The following is a 21411-nucleotide window of genomic DNA, read 5'->3' as shown; positions in this document are numbered from 1 at the left end:
GGAAGGGGCATCTGGGGGTGCTCTTTGGGGGGAGGCAGATCTAAGGGGAAGGGGTGTCTGGGGGAGCTATTTGGTGTGGGGGAGGCAGATCTAAGGGGAAGGAGTGTCTGGGGGTGCTGTTTGGTGGGGGGCAGGCAGATCTAAGGGGAAGGGGCATCTGGGGGTGCTCTTTGGTGGGGGGAGGCAGATCTAAGGGGAAGGGGCGTCTGGGGGAGCTATTTGGTGTGGGGGAGGCAGATCTAAGGGGAAGGGGCTTCTGGGGGAGCCCTCCTGCAGGGTGCAGGGTGCAGGGTGCAGGGCGGATGGGCCGCTTCTGGCCCGCTGTGGGTCGGCAGATGAAAGCTGGGGGCTGCTTGGGAGCTGGACGAGCCAGCCTGGGGGTCTGCTGGGCGGGCCACGGGGTAGGGGCGAGGTTCAGGAGACAAATCTGGGACGGCCAGAGAGAGGGACAGAGACCCAGAGACGCAGAGACGGATGGGAGGTCAGGCGCGAGAGCGGAGCGGCCAGAGAGCGGCGGCAGCGGCAGAGCTGGTGCGGGGCGGGCGGGTGGCGAGCCAGCGAGTGAGTGGGAGCAGTGGGGAGGGGGGCCGGGGGCGCTGTGGGTAGTGATCGAGGCACAGAGCGAGGAGGAGGCTGCGGGAGGAGAGGCTGGGAGGAAGGGTCGGCTGGACGTGGGTGAGGAAGGTGGCGGGTGGCAGGACGGGTGGGCTCCGGGCGGAGCGCCCACCCCACTGACCCCTGTCTGTCCCTGTGTGTCTGTCCTGGCGTCTCTGCAGGGCTGGCTCCACCATGGACTGTAGCTGCGTCTCCGACCTTCTCTTCGCCCCGCCCGCCCTGCCGGCTCTCTGGACCCCCGGTAACTGGCCCTGGCCCTGGCCCGGACCTCCCACCCCTTCCCAGCCAGCCGGCTCCTCCTTTCTGCACCTCTTCCTGTCCTCCCTCTTCTGTCCCGGTCTCTCTCACAGTCCCCTGAATGCAACCCCCTAATGAAAAACTTGGCTAAAAACTTCACAGCGAGATGTCCCTGCTACCTGCCTGCTGGGACGTGAGGGTGGGGGAGGTATCGGGGTCTGAAACGGACAGGATGTAGGGGTCTGAGGTCCTGGGGTCCCGGCTGTGTACCTCTTTGCCTGCTCCCTGCCCAGGACCTTCGGGCAAAGAGAGGCAAGGAGGCTGGAGACGGCCAGGCACACTGACGGCGTAGGGGCGGGGACCAGAGGGGGCGCAGGTGGATAGATGGACAGGGACTGCCTGGGCAGGGGGACGTGGAGACATGGCCCAGCCCGCCGGAGCCCTGGGAGAGAGGACGGCCTGCTCAGAAGTGGACACTCAGAGCTGGGGATGTGGACAGTAAGACTGGCTTGGATGTGCATTTGAGTCCAAGTCACACGCCCCACAGATGGGCTGTGTGTGTGTGCGTGTGTGTGTGCCTGCGCGCACAGACTGGGACTCTGTGCCTGCTTATGCGTGGGGTCTGAGTGTGTCCCTGTGTCATGCTTCAGTGCTTCTGGAAGAAGGGGTCACACTGGGAGAGTGTATGTCTGTGCAGCATCTGTCTTTGTGTGAGCTGGTGTGCCTGCTTGCACACACACAGGAGGCTACCTGGGTGTCTCTGGGCTGGGTGGGTCGTGTTTCTTTAGGATGTCGAGCGTGCTTACATTTTAGGACTGGGGGAAGGTGTGTGTCAGCTCGCCAAGTACAAGTACGTACCTGCCTCAGTCGGGGGAAGGGCCTGCTGCTGTTACTTCCGGGTCTGTGTCGTGGTCCAGAATGGATGTCTCGGTGTGCTTCGGGCTGTGCGGGTGGGTGCCCCCTCCGCCCCCGGCCTCTGTGTCTGTGTTGGGGTGTGGGTGTGTGTCAGGGGGCTTCTTGCATCTGTGTGTCACTGAGTGTGACTGAATTTGGGGGGCTGTCATAATGTGTGTATCTGCAGGCTGAGGTGGTGGGTCCTCTCTAGTTGTGTGTGTCTCAGCAGGTACAGTGTATTTGAGGACAGATGGTGGTTCCAGATTGGGTTGTGTATCTGCCTGTGTGTGGCCAGTTGTGTGCTGTCATCTCTGGGCTGTCATCTTTGGGGTCGCCTCTTCCCCACTCGGATGTGTTCCGGGTGTGCAATGGGCCAGAGCTCGCGAGTTAATTGAGCCTGTCACCTGGAGTAAGAAAGACCCGAGATGGGGTTGAGAGAAAAATTCTCCTTTCGGGGAGGAGACTGCCTGGCTTCTGAGCCTTCGGCAGGGAGGCGTGAGCACCCACTCACACACACCAGGCAGCCCGGATGGGACCCTGCTGCTCCTTGCCTCCCACCCCTGAAGTTCTAATGAGCCAGAGAAGGCAAAGACGTGCCCTGGGACCACAGAGCAAGTAGATCATGTGGCCGCGCTCTCAGCTCCACGTTGTCTTCCTCCCCAGCGATGGTTCCTTAGGGCTAATCCTGCCTTCTACTCTCCTGCCTGGGCCTGGGGTCTCTGAGGGAGAGAGGGGACAGAGGACGTAGCCCGGGATTGAGCACAGAAGCGGGACCCAGGCCCTGGGGCTTCTGGCTGGGAGGTAAGACTTAGGGGTGGGCAAGACCCTCCCATCTCCATCCGGCTTATTTGGAGCATCTGGACACTGGGGCGCGGGACACCCATCTGAGTGTGAGGTGTGTCATGCAGAGCGAGCCGTGGGTGCCTGCGTGTTGAGGGTCTGGGGGGCTGCTTTATAGGGGTGGCGTCACCCCGTGTGTGCCCGTCAGGCTGACGCACGTCTTGAGGCTGTGCTCACCGGCTCCACGGCACTGTTAGCTAGCTGGGCCTTTGGGGTCCCGTGTCTCCTGTCATGGCGGTGTGGTTAGCAGGTCCCAGTTCTGAGGGGCCCGAGATGTGCGATCGTGTGTTGGGATGCGCAGTGCCAGGTGTCCAGCAGGCAAGCCTCGGTGGCACGCTGCGTGTGGGGTGCTGCTCCCCAGCAGGAGTGTGGCACTCTGGTGTGTCCGTGCGCGTGGTGTCGCCGGGTGTCCCTGGAGCGTGAGCGGACGTGTGTGTGACACGTACGCTGTGGGGATCTGCTGATGCACAGTGCGCTCAGACTGATGGAGCACAGAGGTAGGGAGGGGGGACAGGACGTGAAAGGTAGAAATACGGGCACAGACACGGGCACGCCGGCCTGGCCTGGCCGTGCCAGTGTGGGGTCAGTGGAGGGCTTCGGGGAGACAGCAAAACTTAGGGGCGTTCCAGAGAGCAGGAGAGACCAGAGGCCTCCCAGGGCAGGGCTGGAAGGGAAAGCGGGAGAAGGGCTTTTGATTAGGAGGGGGTGCCCCTCCCATGTCCTCCTCACAGGGCTGCAGGAAACCGGCCCCTCCCACGCTCCACCCCGGGATGCCAAGGTAGAGCATGAGGCTGCAGGTGCCACGCCAGGGTCCCTGGATGACTGAGTTCACTGCCACTATTTGGGCAGTTTGGGGACTGGACACCAACTGGGGTACAGAGAGTAGGAATTGTGTCCCTAAAGATGCCCAAGAGACCAGGATTCAGGGGGGGCCAGCTGCCTCCTGGTTCCCAAGTCCACGCAGGACCTAGAGCCCCCGACTTAGTGTCCTGACCCGGGGCCACTCCCCTGCCTCCTGTCCCCAGGGTTTGCCTTCCCGGATTGGGCCTACAAGCCGGAGTCGTCCCCTGGCTCGAGGCAGATCCAGCTGTGGCACTTTATCCTGGAGCTGCTGCAGAAGGAGGAGTACCAGGGGGTCATCGCCTGGCAGGGGGACTATGGGGAATTCGTCATCAAGGACCCCGATGAAGTGGCTCGGCTCTGGGGCATCCGCAAGTGCAAGCCCCACATGAATTATGACAAGCTGAGCCGGGCCCTGCGGTGAGGAGGGGCAGGGAGGGGCTGGTCCCCCGCCCCCTGGGGGCTTGCCCTTGGTCTCCTGGGGCAGAATCCCTTGGATCCCAACGTGCAGGGATCCGCATGGGGTAGCCACTGTGATTACTTGTGAGTGGGAGGGAAGCAAGGAGGAAGGCCAGAAGCCAGGATCCCAGCCCCTGCTTCACCCCTGCCTTGCCACCTTGGTTAAGGGACTTCTGTGAGCCTCAGTTTCCCCAAGCTGCTGTGCTCTGTGCACTAACATGAGTCAGGGGCTCCCTCTTTACCTGCCTCGGCGCCCCTCCCCAGCATGCCCTCCTCCCCGCTCTCCCCACAGTTACTACTACAACAAGCGGATTCTCCATAAGACCAAAGGGAAGAGGTTCACCTACAAGTTCAACTTCAGCAAAGTCGTGCTTGTCAATTACCCACTGTTGGATGTGGCAGCAGCCACCACGGGCTCCCCACTCTTGCTGACCCCTGGTCCCTTTGGGGGGACCTCTGGGCCAGATGCTCCTCCCCTTACTCCCGAGGTGAGTCAGGACACTGGGGTCCCCGAACTGGGCGTTTGGTGCCGCCTCCCCAGCCATCAACCCCCCCCGGGGATGGGCAGCCCGGCTGAGCGGTGCTGCCTCCTCCCTCTCCAGACCCTGCAGACCCTGTTCTCAGCCCCTCGCCTGGGAGAGCCAGGGGCCAGGGCGCCCCTGTTCACCCCTGAGACAGACAAGCTGCGTCTGGACAGCCCTTTCCCGTTCCTGGGCTCTGGTAAGGGCCTGTGGGTGTGGGTGCCGGCTGGAGGTGGGGGACACGTGGCCTGTGTCTGAGGGAAGAGGACAGGCAAAGACGGGGAGAGGCAGGACGCAGGAGGGAGGCCTAGGGCGAGGCTGTGCTTGTGCCTGTGTGTGTTTAAAAGCCCCAGGAGGATTTGGGGGGCGGGGACAGGCTGGGAGAAGGGCTTTTAGGGTGCCAAAGGACTGGGAAGACCAGGGCAGAACTGGGGAAAACCACGTGAGGGCGGAGAGTGGGCAGATGCCGCATGGGAGAGAGAATGGGCAGAAGCGGGTGGACGGCGCAGGGAGGGGGCGCCTCCCCCCACTGGAGGTGTGCCCGGCCTGACCCACCCCGTGCTCCCCAGGTGCCACTGGCTATTCCAAGCCCCCCGGCCTGCTGGGTCCTTACAGCCGCGCCTTCCCAGACTACCCCTGGAACTTTAACCCGTACCTCACCAGCCCCTTCCCCAAGCTGCCCCCCTCTCTGTACCCCCCCCACTTCTACCCCAACCCTCTGGCCAGTTCCCTGGGCCACCTGCCCTCGGCAGGGGCCGGGGGAGGCCCTACAGCTTCGCCCCTACTGGCTGCGGCGGGGGAGGGCCTGGGCCCCGAGCGCCCCTCGGGCCTGGCAGCAGCCCCTCGCCTGGCACTGCCGGGAGCCGGGGGTCCAGAGGCCGCGCTGGGCGGGAAGGACGACAGCGACTCGGAGCTGGAGATCACGGACGTCAGCGGCTGCAGCTCTGACAGCGAGGGTGACGAGGGCCTCCCTGTGCCCCCCAAGGCCAAGGCGAGCAAAGGGGGGATCGGCAGCTGAGCCCGTGGGGGGTGAAGGGTTCTGCCAGGGCGGGGATCGGGGCAGACCCTCGCGCAGCAGCCTCTGCCATCGCCTGGTCTGCCCTCGATGTCCCGCCCCAGGCCGGGGACCAGCCCTCGACCCCTCCCAGGACCAGGCACGTGGCTGCCCACCTTCCTCCCGAACCCCAGGTTGGGGTCTCCCTTCCCCCTCCAGAGTGGGAGGGAATGTGATAGCCTCCTTCCCAGGCTCCAGTGTGATGGGGGGGGGTCCCCGCCTGGCCCGACTCCCAAAGTGCAATATGGCGCCCAGCCTCTCCTGTCCGCCCCCCCCGCACCCATGACCTGCGTGTTTGTGCGGCTGTGTCTCCCCTCGTGCCGGTCCCAGTCCTGACACCCTCCCCACACAGACCCCCTGGGACAGGGAGCTCAGAGCAATAACCCCGCCCCCAGCCCCCGCCCAGGAGGGCCCCCTCCCCACCAGCCACCTCCAGAGAGTTTACTACAAAAATAAAAGAACGGAAAGGAGTGTGAGCTGTGGGGGAGCCCGGCGTCGTGGGTGACAGTGGGGGGCTCGGGTGGGAGTGGGGGATCACCTGGGGAGTCACTGTTAAAGCACAGGAAGGAAAAAGTGGAGAAAGGCAGGGGGAGACAGACCCAGGAAGGTGATGCCAGACAGTCACAGAGGGTTCCAGAAACCACTCCAGGGCCCCCACCCCCTCTTCACACACACAGCTCTCCTTAGATAATATATATTAAAAAATAAACCTCCAATTCAGGGTATAAAAACATAGCAAAGGCACTTGGGGGTGGGGAATGGAGGGGTGCCCCCCAGGCAATACAGAGATGGCCTGGGTAATGGGGGGGTCACTGTGGATCCCCCCCCCGGAATGAAGCCCTGAGTCCCCCAGGCAAAAGGCAGGAGGGAGAGCAGGCCAAGGCCGATGGGAGGTCGGAGGGAGGCAGTGATGCCAGCTGGCCCCCCAGGCATGGCCCCCCCCCCCCCAAGCAGCCCAGCTCCCTCTCCTCAGGCCCTTGGGGTTGGAGATGCTGCGGCAGCTGTGCGGCGGTGGGTGGCCCTCAGTCTTGCGAAAGGCCTGGGGGATGTAGGAGAAGGGAGATGGGGAGAGATGCAGAGGGACAAGGAGAAGTGGGGGGGGGGGATGAGGGGAGGAGGAGAACGGGCAGAGCGAACACAGAAGAGCCCAAAAAGGGGAACAGCCTGAGCCAGGAGGTGGAATGGGGAGAGGCAGGGAGACGGAGAGCAGGAGGGGGCTGTGGAGAAGGGAGCCCCTGAGATGCCCACCGCGGTCCCTCCCCTCCAGCAGAGCTGCGAGCCCTCTGGGTGTCCACTCACCTGCCTGGGGCAGGGGGCCTCAGGTACAGCCAGGCTGGGGGGCGGTGTTCTCCCCAAGCTGAGACAGGAGGAGTCGCAGGCGACAAAATTCTTCCTCCACCTCCTGGATGGACGGGCCTCAATGAGAGGGGTCCCTCCACCGAGTCAGCCCCACCCTCCCCCGCCCTGCCCCTCTCCCCAGGCCACCACCTCCAGCTGCTTCATGGTCTCCTCCAAGCTGAGCAGCTTCTCCCGAATCTCCTGGGTCAGGCTCTGGGAGCCGCCCCCTGGGACCCCATCCCCTTCACGGGGAGGCCCCGCCCCACTGTCTTCCTCCGAGGGAAACAGGAGTTGCTTCAGGGACCGCACTGGCAGGGGCAAGGGGACAGAGTCAGAAGCGGGGCTGGGGAAGAGGCCAGGGGCCTGCAGGGGCGGGGGGGACCCAGAGGGGAAGGTGGGGGCCGGGCTGCAGGTGGGGCTGGGGGATGTGAAGGGGGTGTGGAGGGGACACGGAGAATAGAGGGTGTCCAGGGAGAGGCTGAACCGGAGGTCAAGGAGGGACAGAGGCTACAGAAGGAAGAGGGGCTCGGGGCCACCGAGGGGGGTGGTGCAGGCCTGGCATGCACTGGGCCTGGACAGGAGACAGGCCGCAAAGATGGGCTAGTGGCAGCCCCGCACGGATGGCGCCGGCCTACCTTTCTCAAGGGCCTTGGCCGCGAGCTGGCCCTCGGGGCCGGGCCTGCAGTAGGGCAGGAGGGTGCTGAGGATTCTCTCTGTCCGGCCTAGGGGGAGGGGAGGAAGAAGCGGGGCGGGGGGGGGGCGGTGCTCAGTTCCTGCCGGGCCTCCTCAGGACACCTTGCCCCCCCCACTCCGCGCCCCCGCAAAGGCTCACTGTCCACTGGGGGCATCTCTCGGCCAGCCCCGTTGCCGTTCTCCGAGCTGCTGAGCAGGGGTTCTCGGGTGCTACGGGGAGGAAGTACTGGGTGACCCCACGGCCCTGGCCCTGGGGGGCAGCAGGGAGACAGCAGGAGGTGGGGGGGTGGTCCAGAAACAGAAGTTGAGGCTGGGAGATGGAGACGGGGCCAGACGGGCTGTGGTGGTGGCACACGCACGCACACGCACGCACGCACACGCGCCCGGAGCTCAGGTTCTGGAGACACACAAAGAAGTCCCCCCTGGCTCCTGAGCCCTCCAGTGTCCCCCTCACCTGCTTGGGCTGGGCCGGGATTTGGGGCGAGAGGCAGGAGCGGGGACCTTCAAGGATCCAGCAGTCTCGGTGATGAGGGAACACCAGCTGGGGAGACAGGTCAGCCCCCACCCCAGGGCAGGCAGTCAGAGCCCCCAGATCCTGTACTGGGGCCTCCCACCCCCCAGCCTGGGCCGCCTCTTCCACCCGAGCTTAGAACCCAGGCCCCCCTCACTTCTTCCGTTCTGACACGGTCTGGGCCACCAGTTCGTATATCTGGGCCTCCTGGTCCCACGTAAAAAGGACATAGAAGGCTTTGTGATCTGCAGGAGGAGGGAGAGGGGGTTCAGAGCCAGGGTCACCCCGATGTGCACCTCCCCTGAGCTTGGGCTCCCCCAGCTCACGCCCATCCCTCTGGCGCCTCCTCCCAGGGCCTCCCCCTCACATCCCCTCATCCATCAGTCCCCAGTCTGGCTCTCCCCACAAAACCCCTGGAGCGCATCTGCAAACCCCTCCTCGCTGGGCTCCAGCCTCCACCCCTGCTCCCCTACAGGTCCCTGCAGGGGGCGTCTCCGAATGCTGATCAGAGCTGGCAGCTCCTGTGTGCAAACCCCTGGGGAGCTGCGCGGCTCCCTTCCTAAGGCCCACAGTGCTCCTGGCCCCCCACCATGCCCGGCTCCGGGGGCGGGGGAGCCCTCACAGCTTCCCCTTCCTGGGCCTCTGCCGTGGCCCCCCCCGGGGGCCGGCGTGCGCTCCCCAGCTCTTTCAGAGGCCCCCCCATCCCGCGGGCAGGGGCCTCACCGGTGGCCACCTCGCGGGTGATGGCGGAGGTGAGCCGCAGCACGGGCCGCAGCATGGTCTTGCCGTCGGGTGTGGGCGTCAGCGTCCGGCTGTGGGACTTGAGCAGCAGCCGTTCGTCCTGGCGCTGGAGTAGCAGCAGCAGGTCGTCCAGCAGCAGCACGTGGACCTCTGCAGAGCGAGGCCCAGGCTTCAGCAGCGCCCCCCCGGACCCCCCCCCCAGGCCCCGCTCAGCCCCGGCGCTCACCTATAGCCTTGTCCCTCGTCACCCGCCACGTCAGCGGGCCCTCGTGCACCAGCTTCTTCTTGGTGATGTCCAGGTTCTGGAGGCAGGAAGGCGTCATGGTCGGCGCAGGGCAGGGGAGGGCGGGGAGGACCACGGGGCCGGGACGGCGGGCTGGGCTCAGGACGGGCAAGCCGCTGGGACTGAGGAGGGGTTCTGGGCAGGGGGTGGCTCTCATTCCCGGGGCGCATTAGCACAAAGTCCTGGGGGCAGGAGGGGCAGGGGAAGGCCAGGGAGAAGCGGGGAGGTCAGGGCAGGCAGGGCCACCTTGAACTCGCTCAGCATGGGGTCACTGCTCTGCCGCAGGTGGGACAAGTCCAGGCGCTTCTGATAATCCTTGAGCCGCTGGGGCAGGGAAGGGAGAGTCACGGGGATGACCCAAGGGCTGCGGCTGACCCACAGTGACCCCGAAGGGACAAGCCAAGGGCCAGGCCTGACCTCCAGAGAAGGGGCCCCGAGGTAGACAAGACAAAGGCCCGCCCAGGCCCCCCACACGGACGCCCCCTCCCTCTGGGCCCACAGCCAGGCTCACCAGCAGGTCCTCCATGTCGCGCACAGCTTGGTTAACATGGTGCAGAATTTCCCGGCAGCACTCAGCTGCCCGTTCCACTTTCTCCCGTTCCGCCGGCTCTTCTGTGGCAGAGGAGAGACGAGCCCCGGTGAACCCCGAGCCAGAAGCTCCTGGCCCCTGCCCCGCCATGGTGAGAGATGGGAGAGCCGGGGCCCCGCAGCGTGGGGCCTGGCCCTCTGGCACCTGTGTTCTGCCCAATGCTCTGCAGGAGCAGGGGGTACTTGGTCAGACGCTGCATCTCCGTGGGGATCATATCCTTCAGCTGCAGGCGGCGGCACCGTGGGCGGCTCTCGGCCTCCTAGGGGCAGAGTGGCGCTGAGGTGGCCCGTACTGGGGGCGCCTCGGGGACTGCGACACCAGCCCCCTCCCCCCCGGGACCCTGGCTTCCCCCTCACCTGCACAAAGGCACAGAACCGAGGCTCCTTGCGCTGCTTGGCTTTGAGCTGCTCTAAGGCAAATGACTGGCGGCTGCAGAAGCGGGAGGAGATTTTCTGGAACCAGTTGCCTTCGGCATCATCAAACTACAGTGAGATTCAGGCCAGGGAGGGTGTCTCAGGTGGGATTGGGAAGAACAGGGCCTCACGTGGGAATAGCAGCCTCGACAGGAGGACAGGGTGAGGGGCCCAGACCCCTGGATCTTGATGGGATTCCAGGTCCCTGGCTGGGAGGAGGGGACCCCAGGGGGGCAGGGGCTGGGCGCCCTCACCCGGGCCAGCAGCACATCTCCGATCTCCTCAATGAGGTCGCCACTATCCTGCCTCCGCTTCATCAGCCGATCAAGGAACAGGGCTGTTAAGAGCGGTGAGGGAAGGGGGTGCTCTGTCAGGGCCCAAGAGGTGGTATGTAGAGCTGATCGGGGGGTTGTGGAGGTTGGGCTGCAAGTGTCTAATCCTTGGGGCCAATGGGCTGCCCCCCCAACCCCCACCCATGCCCTGCGCTTGTTGATGTGCCCCCCTGGAATGTGAGCTCTGGGGGTCTGGGGTTGCCCCCAGGGCTAGAAAAGAAGCTGCCCGTGGAGGCACTCAAGGAGAATGTGCTAGACTCCAGGTCTAGCCGCAAAGGCCTTGAGGAGGGAGCCAGTGGTGGGGCGCACAGTGGGCCATGGCCCTGCACTCACAATGCACCTCGATGAGCTCGTCCAGGCTGGGGAAGATGTTCTGTAGCTCCTCCAGGGAAAAGAAGCCCCCTTCCGCCATGGGCTGGTAGAAGAGGTCATGCAGCACCCGGAGCATGCGCACGTGGGCGGCCTCTGTCACCAGCAGCTCTGTGGGGCCACCGAGCAGGAAGCATGGTTGGGGAGGGTGCAAAGGATGGGGTGCAGTCTCAGAGGCAGGCTCGAGGTGGGGGACAGGGGTGACTTTCTCTGGACGGAATCGCTTGCCCCTGAAATAGCCACTGAAGATTCCTGATCCTGTTGTGTGTTTTGCTTGGCTGCGGCAGCCAGCCGGGGTGACCAGTGGTCCCCTGTGCCTGGCACTGACGCCTTTCCCAGAACATGGGATTTTCAGTGCTACACCTGGGAAAGTTCCAGGCGAACTGGGATGAGTTGGTCACACCACCACCAGCAAGCGCCCCCCCTCCCACCCGCCGGAGCTGTGTTTGGCATCCAGCAAGTCTCTCGGCCTTGGGTTTCTGGAACGATAACCCTTTACACACACGTTGATAGCCTTGGACCCAGGGACCCCCCAGAGGGAGCATGCCTGGGTTTCAGAGGCCCCAGGAGTCCCTGGAGACTAAACGCGCAATCCTGTGTTAGGAATATTTTTCTGAGGAGGGAAATGGCTGTGCTGTCTGCTACGGTAGCCGCTAGCCAAGTACAGGCCTTCAGATTTTAACTGAAATACAAAATTCCGTTGCCAGTTGTACTTGTCACATTTCAAGTGCTCAGCGGCCATCACGTGGCTGGTGGTAACCATGCTGGACAGCGCAGATGCTGCGTGTTTTCATTATTCCAGAAAATTCTATCAGATAGCACTGCTTTATGTTTTGCTCATATCCTTAGAAGGATCTGTGACACAAAAAGTATTCCCCTACTGCCCTAAAAATTCCAAATGAGTACCCTTACTATTAAGCAACTTGTAAATAAACTTCCAAACCAGAGCTTCCAAAGAAGTGTCCTATTTTGCCAAACACCCTCCCCACACCCAGTTCAAAATCACAGAAAAGAATCAAGACGGAAACAATACTTCCATCACATCCCTGCCCGGAAGCAAGCACTGATAATATATTGGTTATCTTCTGAAACGTGTGCCCCTGGGACCCTTTTTGCCCCTGAACGGTTAAGATCATGGTAAGAACAGTCACACTGGAAAGTTCTTACCCGGCCCCACACCGCGCTAAACGCTTCACATCAATCACCTCAGCTCCGTGACAGTCTTTTGAGATGTGAACTATTACTACCCAAATAAGAAAACAAAGATTTACTGGAAAAATACAACTTTATATACCCGTTCCTGCTCTTAACCAGCACTGCCCTGTACTGGGGGAGGGGGCGCGCGGGGGGGCGCAGAACTCGCTGGAAATGTCACTTTGACAGCTGACAGCCACATTCTTGTTCCATGAGTGGCTGTTCTACAATTTACATAACAAATGGCCCTCAGTGGAAACAGGCCACCTTCAAGCTCTGGGGGGATGGACAGCTCCATGGTCTCTTTGCCAGAACTGGGTGGTGTCCCGGGTACTCACCGCTGATGACCTCCTGCCGCTTCACCTGGCTCTTGGGCAGGCTGTGCAGGGTGCCAAGGGGAACGAGCTCCCGCCAGCCAGGGGGCTCTTCTGGTTCCAGCTCTAGTCCTGACCGTCCCAGGTCCCCTTCATCTCCGGGCTCAGGGCTGTGAGACAGAGGCCTCGTTAGGGCCCCAGCTTGGGGAATCCCAGGGAGGAGACTTCCATTCCTAGTGTTTAACACCCCATCCCCCACCCCACCCCGTGGCCTTGGCATTCGATGCCTGCAAAGTAGCCCATGCTGCAGAGCAGCCCCCAAATCTCTAGAAAGAAGAGTCCCACCCCTCTCCTGTGACCTCAGTGACCTTAGCGTCCAATACCCAGTTCTCTGTAAATCTGGCAACGACCCCTCCCCCACCATCCTCCTGACTCTCCAGGTTGCCTCAGTAGATGTGGGAGGAATGACCTACGTGGCTCGTCGGGCAGGGCCAAGCACGGCCGTGGCAGAGCTGGGGTCCATGTCCACGTCACTCCGGGAGCGGCCCCCACCCCGGCCCTTAGCCCCGAGGCTGCCCCGGGAAGGCCGGCGGCGGTCACTCACCCGCAGGCTCTCCGAGCGCCCCAGACGCCCCGATAGCCTGGACCCCGAGGCCAAGGACAGAGTCAGGCAGAGACCAGGACAGAGACAGGGAAAGACCAAGACAGGAACCGACAGGGAGAGACCAAGACAGGGACAGTTGGGGAGAGACCAGGAGAGGGCAAGAGACAGGGAGAGACCAAGACAGGGACAGAGGTGGGGAGATGCCAGGTCAGGGACAGACAGGGAGAGACCAGGACAGGGACAGAGGTGGGGAGATACCAGGTCAGGGACAGACAGGGAGAGACCAGGACAGGGATAGAGATGGGGAGATACCAGGTCAGGGACAGACAGGGAGAGACGAGGACAGGGATAGACGGGGACCCGGGTAGGGGAGACCAGGACAGATATCAAACATGCAACAGAAGAGAGGAGAGAGTCAGAAGGAGCAGTGGGACTTGGGACTTTGGGGTGCTGGGGCAGTGGGGGGGTCAGGAGGGACAGGGAAACTTGGTGGGGGTGGGGAGGGAAACCCAGGATGGAGCACAGGACTGACCCCTCCCTTCCCTGAGGCAATGGGATGGGGGGGGCAGAGCAGGGAGTGAGGAAGGGAAGGAGATTTCAATACTTAGCTCTTCTGCTGGGAGAGTGATGTCCCCACCCACCCCTTGCAGGGTGAAGGGGAGGGGGTGGCCCATGGGGAGAGGGGAGGGGCTGGGAGAAACGGGGGAGGGGCTAGCCCTCCCCCCACCCAGGGCCCAGGCACCCACCTCTTCCACCTTCTGGGGAGAGAGGGGCACAGGGTCAGAGGAGGACCCAAATGGAACCCAACTCACCTCCCCCACCTACCAAAGGGTCCCCAAAGCAGCAGCACAAGGACTGGCAGGGGGCAGAGCCTGCCCCCCAACTGTGAGGAGGACAGGGCCCCCAGGCTTGGAGCACAGAGGGTGGGGGATGGAGGATAGGGCACTGGGAGGCAGGAGCAAGGCGCAGGGCAGTGGCTCAGAAGAGGAGGGGAGGGGATGAAAATCTGAAGGGGTGAGGGAGGGGACAGGGGGAGCCCAGAGGCGAAGAGCGCGGGAGGGAGGAGGAAGAGGGAAGAGGAGATGAGAAAAGAAAAAGTGGAGGATGGACAGAGGAGGCCGAAGATGGGCAGAGGGAGGAGCAGGGCAGAGTGGAGACGGCTCGGGGACAGCAGGAGCAAATGGCAGCGCGACCCCGCACGCGCCTCCCCAGCCTGGTAAGCCCCTTCCTGCACCCAGCACCCCGCCCCCCACACCCGGCCCCGGGCACCTCTCTGTGTCAGCGCCCTCCTCAGTGCTCTCCGGGGGCGCCAGGGGCTCCAGGCTGGCCGGGCCCTGCGGGGGCGCGTCCCCCAGCTCTGGTGGGGCATCAACACCTGTGGGCGGCGGGGGAGAGCCAGGCTGGCTGCCGGGCCTTTGCGGCAAGACCCACCCTCTGGGGGCCTCTATTTCCTCCCGTGGAATGGGGGGTGGGGGCTAAAGCCACCCAGTGCGCGGCCGACACCAGCGGCTGCCCTGCACTTCAGTGGGGGACATGGCCACAGCAGCTGGGGCCGGTGGGGGGAGAAACCACTGAACCAGGGCACACTGGGGCTCTGCGTGACGCCTCCACGTCCATTCCTTCTCCGGAGCCTAAGCCGGGACTTGCAGGAAGAGGTAGACCCCTTTTGGGAAGACTGAGGCTCAGACAGGGCTTCCAGGATATAACCCAACTAAGCTGCCGAGCTGGGACCTGAACCCAGGCCCGGCCAAGCAGTTGCCTCAGATTCATGGAGGTGACTGACAATGTACTCAGAGAGGGTTCTGGGAAATGATGCCGTGGGGGCGGATGGGAAATGTAGTCCAAGGAGGAGGGCTAAGCATCACCAGGACAGAGGCCGGAGCCTGAGAGGAAAGCCGTGGAACGGGTGAACTGAGGGAAGGGGGGTGGTTTCTTTTCTTTTTTTTAAATATTTTATTTACTTATTTGACAGAGAGTACAAGCAAGGGGGAGCGACAGGGAGAGGGAGAAGCAGGCTCCTGATGAGCAGCGAGCCCAACGTGGGGCTCGATCCCAGGACTCTGGGATCATGACCTGAGCCGAAGGCAGACGCTTAACTGACTGAGACACCCAGGTGCCCCGGGGTGGGGGGGGGGGGTTCCTTAATAATACTGGTGACCAGGGAGGGGCAAGCAGAGAACTGAGCGGTGGTCTCTTGGGCTGGGGTGGGGAGCTCAAGAAACTCACCTGGTTCCTTGTCGGGACTGTCTCCAGACAGAGGGTGCAGAGAAACTCCAGGGACATCCTGCCCAGGAGCCCCAACATTCCGGTCCCGGGAGGGCACCCCCAGGCCTCCCCTCCTTTCCGTAAGGCCTGGCTTCTCAGCTGGGGAGACATCCAGGGAGCAGGGGGAAATGAGAGCCCAGCTCCTCTAATCCACAGCAGTTGGTGCTCCAGCCCCATCCTCCCCACGGTCCAGGAGCACCCCCCACCCCCTCCCCCAAGCCCCCAGCCAGCTTCAGGACCATTACCATCAGCCTCGACTTTGAGGTGTCGGAAATCGGGGGCTGAAACGAGAGATGGGACCATGAGGCGGGGGCGGTGTGGGGAAGCCAGGGCGGGCAGAGGCCGGGCACCTCACCCTGAGGCTCTCCCCGGTTCCAGCGGGCGGCGTCCAGGAAGATGCTCAGGCCTTTCTTGGTCTTGGTTGGCTCATCTGACCGCCGATTCCCCATCATCTGAGCGAAGTAAGGAGAGTGGAGAAGGGGCTATGCATCTCTGAGACCCCAACAAAGCAGAATCAGACCTCAGGAGCCCCGAATCACGGGGCTCCCCAGGGGCCTCTAGGGGAGGGAAGGGCCAGGTTTGGGCGCTCAGGGGAAAAGCACCTTTTTTCGGAAGAAATTCCTCCCCGACTTCTTGTCTCCGCTCTTGGTCCGCACTCCAAGGTGACGCATGTACAGGCTGATGGCGTTGACCACAGCGGCGCTGTGGGGAGGGGACGGTGAGGGCCCCAATATGTGCGCAGATGCACACACACCCATGGCCATGGGGACACTGCTGTCCCCAAGTCTTCCCCTCTGCATTCGCTTCCCACCCCAACCCCACAACTGCTTCCAGCTGAGTGTCTGAGGAAGGGGGAGGGGGCTCCAGAGGATAGGGCCAGGCCCCTGATCCCTGGTCTTCCTCCCTGGGGCCCAGGGGACTAAATGCCTCTCCTGCCATCCCCTCTGCTTCCGTCATCACCTCTTTTCCTCATCGGTAGAGATGGTGGGTCTGCAAAAAGAAGAAAGGAGTTTTCGACACACTTGCTAAGCCTCGGTCCCTGTCTACCCAGCACAGAGGTCCGGGGTGCTGTCCCCTTAGAAGTGGGCACAGGAGAGAGAGGAGAGGCGGAGAGGGCCAAGGCTACAGGGATGGAGGATGGCAGCAGGGAGGAATGTCACTTGTGAGCTCAGAGCCGCAAGGACAGGACCCAATCGTCAGGCCCAAACACAAGACCATGGAAAGCCCTGGAAACTGGGAGGGTGCCCCAAAGTTGGGAAGAGACAACACAAAACCAGATGAATCACAAACGGCAGGGCTGGGAACCCGGAAGTCAGGGGAAGAGCCCAAAGGGTAAGGAATGAACCCTGAAGCTGCAGGGACCCCCCCCCCATACTGCCCCCAGGCTGGGGAGAGGGGAGGCCCCACTCACTGCATCTCCTCTAGGTGGGTCAGCAGCCGCTCGGCCAGGTGCCGCTCCCGGGCCTCGAAGCTGGCACGGTCCCGCCCAACCCAGGCCTCCAGCTGGGTCAGGTCGTGCTCCCAGGGCGTCATGCCCATGAGCCGCTTGGAGCGGAAGTCCTCCAGCAGCCGGCTGACGGCTGCCTGCTGGCTCTGCACCACCTCCTGCACAAACTGCCGCTGGACGTCCTCAGGGAGGAGGTCGGGCCGCGTGCGGTCTGCGGGGACACGGGCAGGGGGCTGGGGGCCACTTCCACCCACGCTCGGACTCCCGATGGCCATGCTGGGGAAAGGACGGGAGCAGGGGAGTGTGGCCTCCCATCCTGGGGCTCCCCAGCCCCGGCCAGACACCTCTCCCTCACCCACAGTCCCTCTCCCCTCTCCTTACCAAGTTCAAAGGCGACAGTGGGAGGGACTGGCACCCGCAAGACCTGCTCGGGACAGAGAATGGAGTGAGAGGGAGGACCAGGTGGTTATGGGGTCACCACGCACCAGGAATGATGGGCTGAGGGGAGGGAGCCGTGGAGGGAGGGCCCAGCTGGCACCGAGCCCCCCCAGGACCAAGGAGTGAGGGAACCGGGACCCCTCGAAGGTGTCTCTCACCGCGGTCTTGTCCAGGAAGCTATGGTAGAAGTCGAGGAAGGCCTTCTTGGCCTCCTTGGGGCCCAGAGAAGCCAGCATGTCCGCGTGCAGGCAGCAGAGCTGGGGACACAGAGCGCCGCCTGTCCTCTCCCCCACCAACCAAACCCCACTCTGCCTTGCAAAGCCTCCGCTAAGTGCTCCCTGGTCTCCACCCCCCCCCACCCCCAGGCCCTGGCCTCTCTCGGGCTCCCTGGGGGCCCCTGTGAGCATTTGCTATGGTTCGGTTTCCTGCGATCTTCTGCTACGCTGCGAAAGCGGGGCCCGGACCAGGTGCCGTTCTAAACCCTTGACCCACGTTAACCTGGTCAATCACGGGCACCGTCATTATCCCGTTTTACAGATGAGAAAACTGAGCTCAAGAAGCTTGCCCCAGGTCACACAGCTAGTTAGTGGCGAAGCTGGGATTTAGAATCCAGGCAGCCTGTTCCCCTACAGCCCACAGCCTAGAACTACCACAAGCAACCTGAGCGTGTGTGTGAGAGAGAGACCGAGGTCCCGACTCATCTGTGCCCCAGAGAGGCCCCGTGCGCAGCGGGGGCTGGGTAAATAACCAGGTGGTCCAGCGGGGCTCACTCGTTCATTCACCACTCATTCCCTGAGCTCGCCTGTGCGTCAGCCCCGTGTGGGGTGATGCTGGCAACGCGCTGCCAACTGCAGCCTGTCTTGGCTCCTGGGGCCCCTCGTTGGGTAAGGGACCTGGTCTGCGTGCTAAGGACTCACCCCTCGGTAGGGGCAGGACTCTATTTCTCAACCAATCTCTGCACACCCCCAAACTCCACGACAAAACTTCATGAGAGGCCAACAGGGAGCGGCCCAGGGGACCACAACTATCTTGTGGCTGCTTCCCTAGCTGATGAGGTGAGGGGGCAGCAGGAGGCCAGATTCCAAACGCCAGGGGCCATCCGGGTCACCTCAGCCAAGCCCCTGGCCCTGGCTAGGCCCGCTTCCACATCTGTAAAAGGACACGGCAGTCAGCACCCTCCCTGGGCCGAGTTCCAAGAGCTCGAGTTCCAGAAACCTCAGGCTCGAGGGGACCTCTTTGCCCAGACGGCCACAGCCTCCATTCACTGGGGACGGGCAGCTACTTTTCTGGAGAGAAGGCACTTTCCCGATTTCCTGCCAATTTCTGAAGCTTCGGGGTCAGTCGATGCGCCCCAGCTTCTTGCAGCCCCCAGGCATCCCGCCCTGGCATCTCTACCGCTGTCTGGTTTCCAGAGGGCCCCGCTACGCATTTCCAGTCCAGTCCAGTGCTCTGGGCTACACCCTAACTGCAGCCTGTGCTGGGCCGCACTGGGTCTTCTTGGGAGGACAGGCTTGTCCACAGAGCGCCCCCCTCCAACCCACTTAGTGGCCTCTTTCTCCCTAAGTCACACACTGGGCTCTCTACACCCTGCAGGCGCCTCCAGGCAGCATGGGTTGGCATCTGCGGGGGCCCGGGTATTTTCTGCCTGTATCTGTGGATCATGAATTATGCTCGCTCTGCCTTATTGCGCTGCTTGCAGGTGTTTCTTGTTTCTGGGCCAGCTAGACCTGGGAAGGCTAGTGGTTTCCTCCCATGCCCTAGCCCTGAAAGATGGACTGGTGGCACCTGCCGAGGCCACAGAGGAGGATTCCACTTCCAGGGTCATGGATGGGTGACACAGCCACAGGCAGGGAAGGAGGCTGGGCGGCATGGTCTCTGCTGGCTTCTGGATTCTCTCTTGTTCTCTGCATGACCCTGCTGTGAGCACTCTCCCCCCTCGCACTGGCTCCTCACGGAGATTTCCACGGGGCACCTGCAATCTTGCCTGGGTCACACGGCTAGCTGGCGCTCTGGCTCTCGCTTTCTAGATCTTGTGCTGTGGGTTCTGGATCTGTTTTCCAGACCCTCCCAGCTTGTCTTCACTGGTCTATCTCACTGAGCACTGTGGCCTGTCCCGGCCCCACCCCTCCCTCTGCCCACACAGCCCTGCCCTCACCAGGGGTCCGGGTTCAAACTGCAGGGCCACGTGCTGCAAGAGCGCCATGAGGTGGGCAGGCCGCCGCTTCACCTGCTCCAGGCTCTGGAACTGGCTGTTTTGTTCCTCTGTGTTCTGAGAGCGGGGAGGGGGAGTGAGACAGTGGGGAGCAGGGGAAGGGCTTTGGGCTTGACCCTTCCCCTCCCTGGCAGCAGAGTCTGCGCCGCCGTAATGGCGGTGGCCGAGGCTGGGGTCAGGGATGGTGGCTGAGATTTAACGTTATAATGGCGGGTGATGAGGACAGGCATGAGAGGGAGTAGGGATCTGTGCTGTAATTAAGGGGGGCGGTGATAAAACCCAGGGTTAGAGTAAAAAGGGTGGGAGTCTGTGCTATAATGGGGCATCAAGAATGGGGTAGGAGGAGATGAGGATGGTGGTACCCGGATTACAGAAAGAGGAATGGGCAGTGAGAGGAGGCAGGGGGCAGCACCCCACGATGGACCTAAGGAGGGAGGGGACACTGAGGATGGGACTTGAGGGCTGGGGCCCAGGGAGACTGGGACAGAAGCTTCTCCCCGCCATCTCCCCCTCACCGTCTCCAGCTCGTTCTCAAAATCCTCGTCCTCAGCCCCGATGATGCTGACTGGCACCAGGCCAGGCCGCGGTGGTCCTGGGGCCTGTGGAAGAGGAGGGATGGCTTCAGCTCGGGGTGCAATCCCACCTCGCAGCCCCCCAGTCCCCTCCCCCCAGGCACTCTCCACTCACCAGCCCGCGGGTGATGTCCTCTGCCTCCATGGGCTCCACAGGGCTGGGGAGGAGGAGGGGCCACGGTTAGTGGGGGCAGGAGGTGGTGGCACAGGGCCGTTACTCACAGATTCCTGGCCCAGGTGTGAAGGTGCGTAAACAGCCTCCCCCCACCCCACAATCCCAGCCTCCTCCGCAGCTCAATGGGGCCTCTGTGTGGCGACAAAGAGCCCTTCAGAGGCCAGCCAGGGCGGGGAGCCCAAGGACAGGGAGCCTTGGGAGGGGTGGGAGAAGCGATGGAGGCCCAGGAGCCTGTGTCCATAAGAAAGCTGTGGCCATGAAAGCCTGTAATTTGGGGTCTCTAATGGAGGATGGGCTGGGGACTCCTGGGTCTGAGGGAGGAGGGGGCTGGGAGTCTGGACTCCCAGGTCTGAGGGAGGAAGGGGCTGGGAGTGTAGACTCCTGGGTCTGAGGGAGGAGGGGGCTGCAGGTTGGGTCTTGGGTCTGAGGAAGAAGAGGCCGGGGGCCTAGACTCCTGGGTCTGAGGGAGGAGGGGCTGGGATCTGGACTCCTGGGTCTGAGGGAGGAAGGGCTGGGGGTCTGGACTCCTGGGTCTGAGGCAGGAGGGGCTGGGGGTCTGGACTCCTGGGTCTGAGGCAGGAGGGGCTGGGAGTCTGGACCCCTTGGTCTGAGGCAGGAGGGGCTGGGAGTCTGGACTCCTGGGTCTGAAGGAGGGAGCTGCAGGCTGGATCTTGGGTCTGAGGAAGAAAAGGCCGGGGGCCTAGACTCCTGGGTCTGAGGGAGGAAGGGCTGGGGGTCTGGACTCCTGGGTCTGAGGCAGGAGGGGCTGGGGGCCTGGACTCCTGGGTCTGAGGGAGGAGGGGGCTGCAGGCTGGGTCTTGGGTCTGAGGAAGAAGAGGCCGGGGGCCTAGACTCCTGGGTCTGAGGGAGGAGGGGGCTGGGAGTCTGGACTCCTGGGTCTGAGGGAGGAGGGACTGGGAGTCTGGACTCTTGGGTCTGAGGCAGGAGGGGCTGGGGGCCTGGACTCTTGGGTCTGAGGCAGGAGGGGCTGGGGGCCTGGACCCTTGGGTCTGAGGGCGGAGGGACTGGGAGTCTGGACTCCTGGGTCTGAGGGAGGAGGGACTGGGAGTCTGGACCCCTGGTCTGAGGGAGGAGGGGCTGCGGGTCTGGACTCCTGGGTCTGACGGAGGAGGGGCTGGGTGCGTGGACTCTTGGGTCTGAGGCAGGAGGGGCTGGGAGGCTGGACTCCTGGGTCTGAGGGAGGACGGACTGGGAGTCTGGACCCTTGGTCTGAGGGAGGAGGGGCTGGGGGTCTGGACTCCTGGGTCTGAGGGTCCTAGGAGGGAGTGGGAGTCTGGACTCTTGGGTCTGAGGCAGGAGGGGCTGGGGGCCTGGACTCTTGGGTCTGAGGCAGGATGGGGCTGGGGGCCTGGACTCCTGGGTCTGAGGTGGGAGGGGCTGGGGGCCTGGACTCTTGGGTCTGAGGGAGGAGGAACTGGGAGTCTGGACTCCTGGTCTGAG

The 21411-nt window shown here is 63.2% G+C and overlaps 2 protein-coding genes across 4 annotated transcripts; one reads left to right on the top strand and one right to left on the bottom strand.

The window, feature by feature from the left end:
* Positions 1-779: 779 nt before the first annotated feature.
* On the top strand, positions 780-5911 carry ERFL (ETS repressor factor like). Its single transcript, XM_031026678.2, has 5 exons — positions 780-856; positions 3612-3846; positions 4178-4373; positions 4488-4605; positions 4976-5911. Exons 1-5 carry the CDS (start codon positions 790-792, stop codon positions 5422-5424), a joined length of 1065 nt encoding a protein of 354 aa, XP_030882538.1. The 5' UTR covers positions 780-789; the 3' UTR covers positions 5425-5911.
* A 229-nt stretch (positions 5912-6140) lies between these two features.
* On the bottom strand, positions 6141-20022 carry ARHGEF1 (Rho guanine nucleotide exchange factor 1). 3 transcript variants are annotated; one of them, XM_081806994.1, is made up of 29 exons: positions 19891-20022; positions 19719-19802; positions 19147-19260; positions 17150-17248; positions 16935-16977; positions 16518-16764; positions 16067-16096; positions 15709-15808; positions 15462-15558; positions 15352-15387; positions 15068-15205; positions 14111-14216; positions 12711-12878; positions 12262-12407; positions 10694-10840; positions 10283-10365; positions 9972-10097; positions 9760-9874; positions 9538-9638; positions 9273-9350; positions 8970-9045; positions 8726-8893; positions 8160-8247; positions 7946-8032; positions 7631-7701; positions 7434-7520; positions 6949-7106; positions 6760-6862; positions 6141-6499 (listed from the first exon to the last, which is right to left on the bottom strand). In XM_081806994.1, the coding sequence occupies exons 1-28, from the start codon at positions 19918-19920 to the stop codon at positions 6779-6781; spliced, it is 2907 nt and encodes a 968-aa protein (XP_081663120.1). In that variant the 5' UTR covers positions 19921-20022; the 3' UTR covers positions 6141-6499; positions 6760-6778. The 3 variants fall into 3 exon arrangements, with proteins under 3 accessions (XP_081663120.1, XP_081663121.1, XP_081663122.1); XM_081806995.1 differs by lacking the exon at positions 12711-12878; XM_081806996.1 differs by lacking the exons at positions 19147-19260; positions 19719-19802; positions 19891-20022 and adding an exon at positions 17909-18073.
* Between the last annotated feature and the right edge of the window lie 1389 nt (positions 20023-21411).

This window comes from Leptonychotes weddellii, chromosome 16, assembly GCF_054177405.1.
Source record: "Leptonychotes weddellii isolate Sample4059 chromosome 16, ASM5417740v2, whole genome shotgun sequence".
NCBI lineage: Eukaryota > Metazoa > Chordata > Mammalia > Carnivora > Phocidae > Leptonychotes > Leptonychotes weddellii.
Note: the sequence above shows the minus strand (reverse complement) of the source record. Positions and strands in the feature narration are given on the sequence as shown.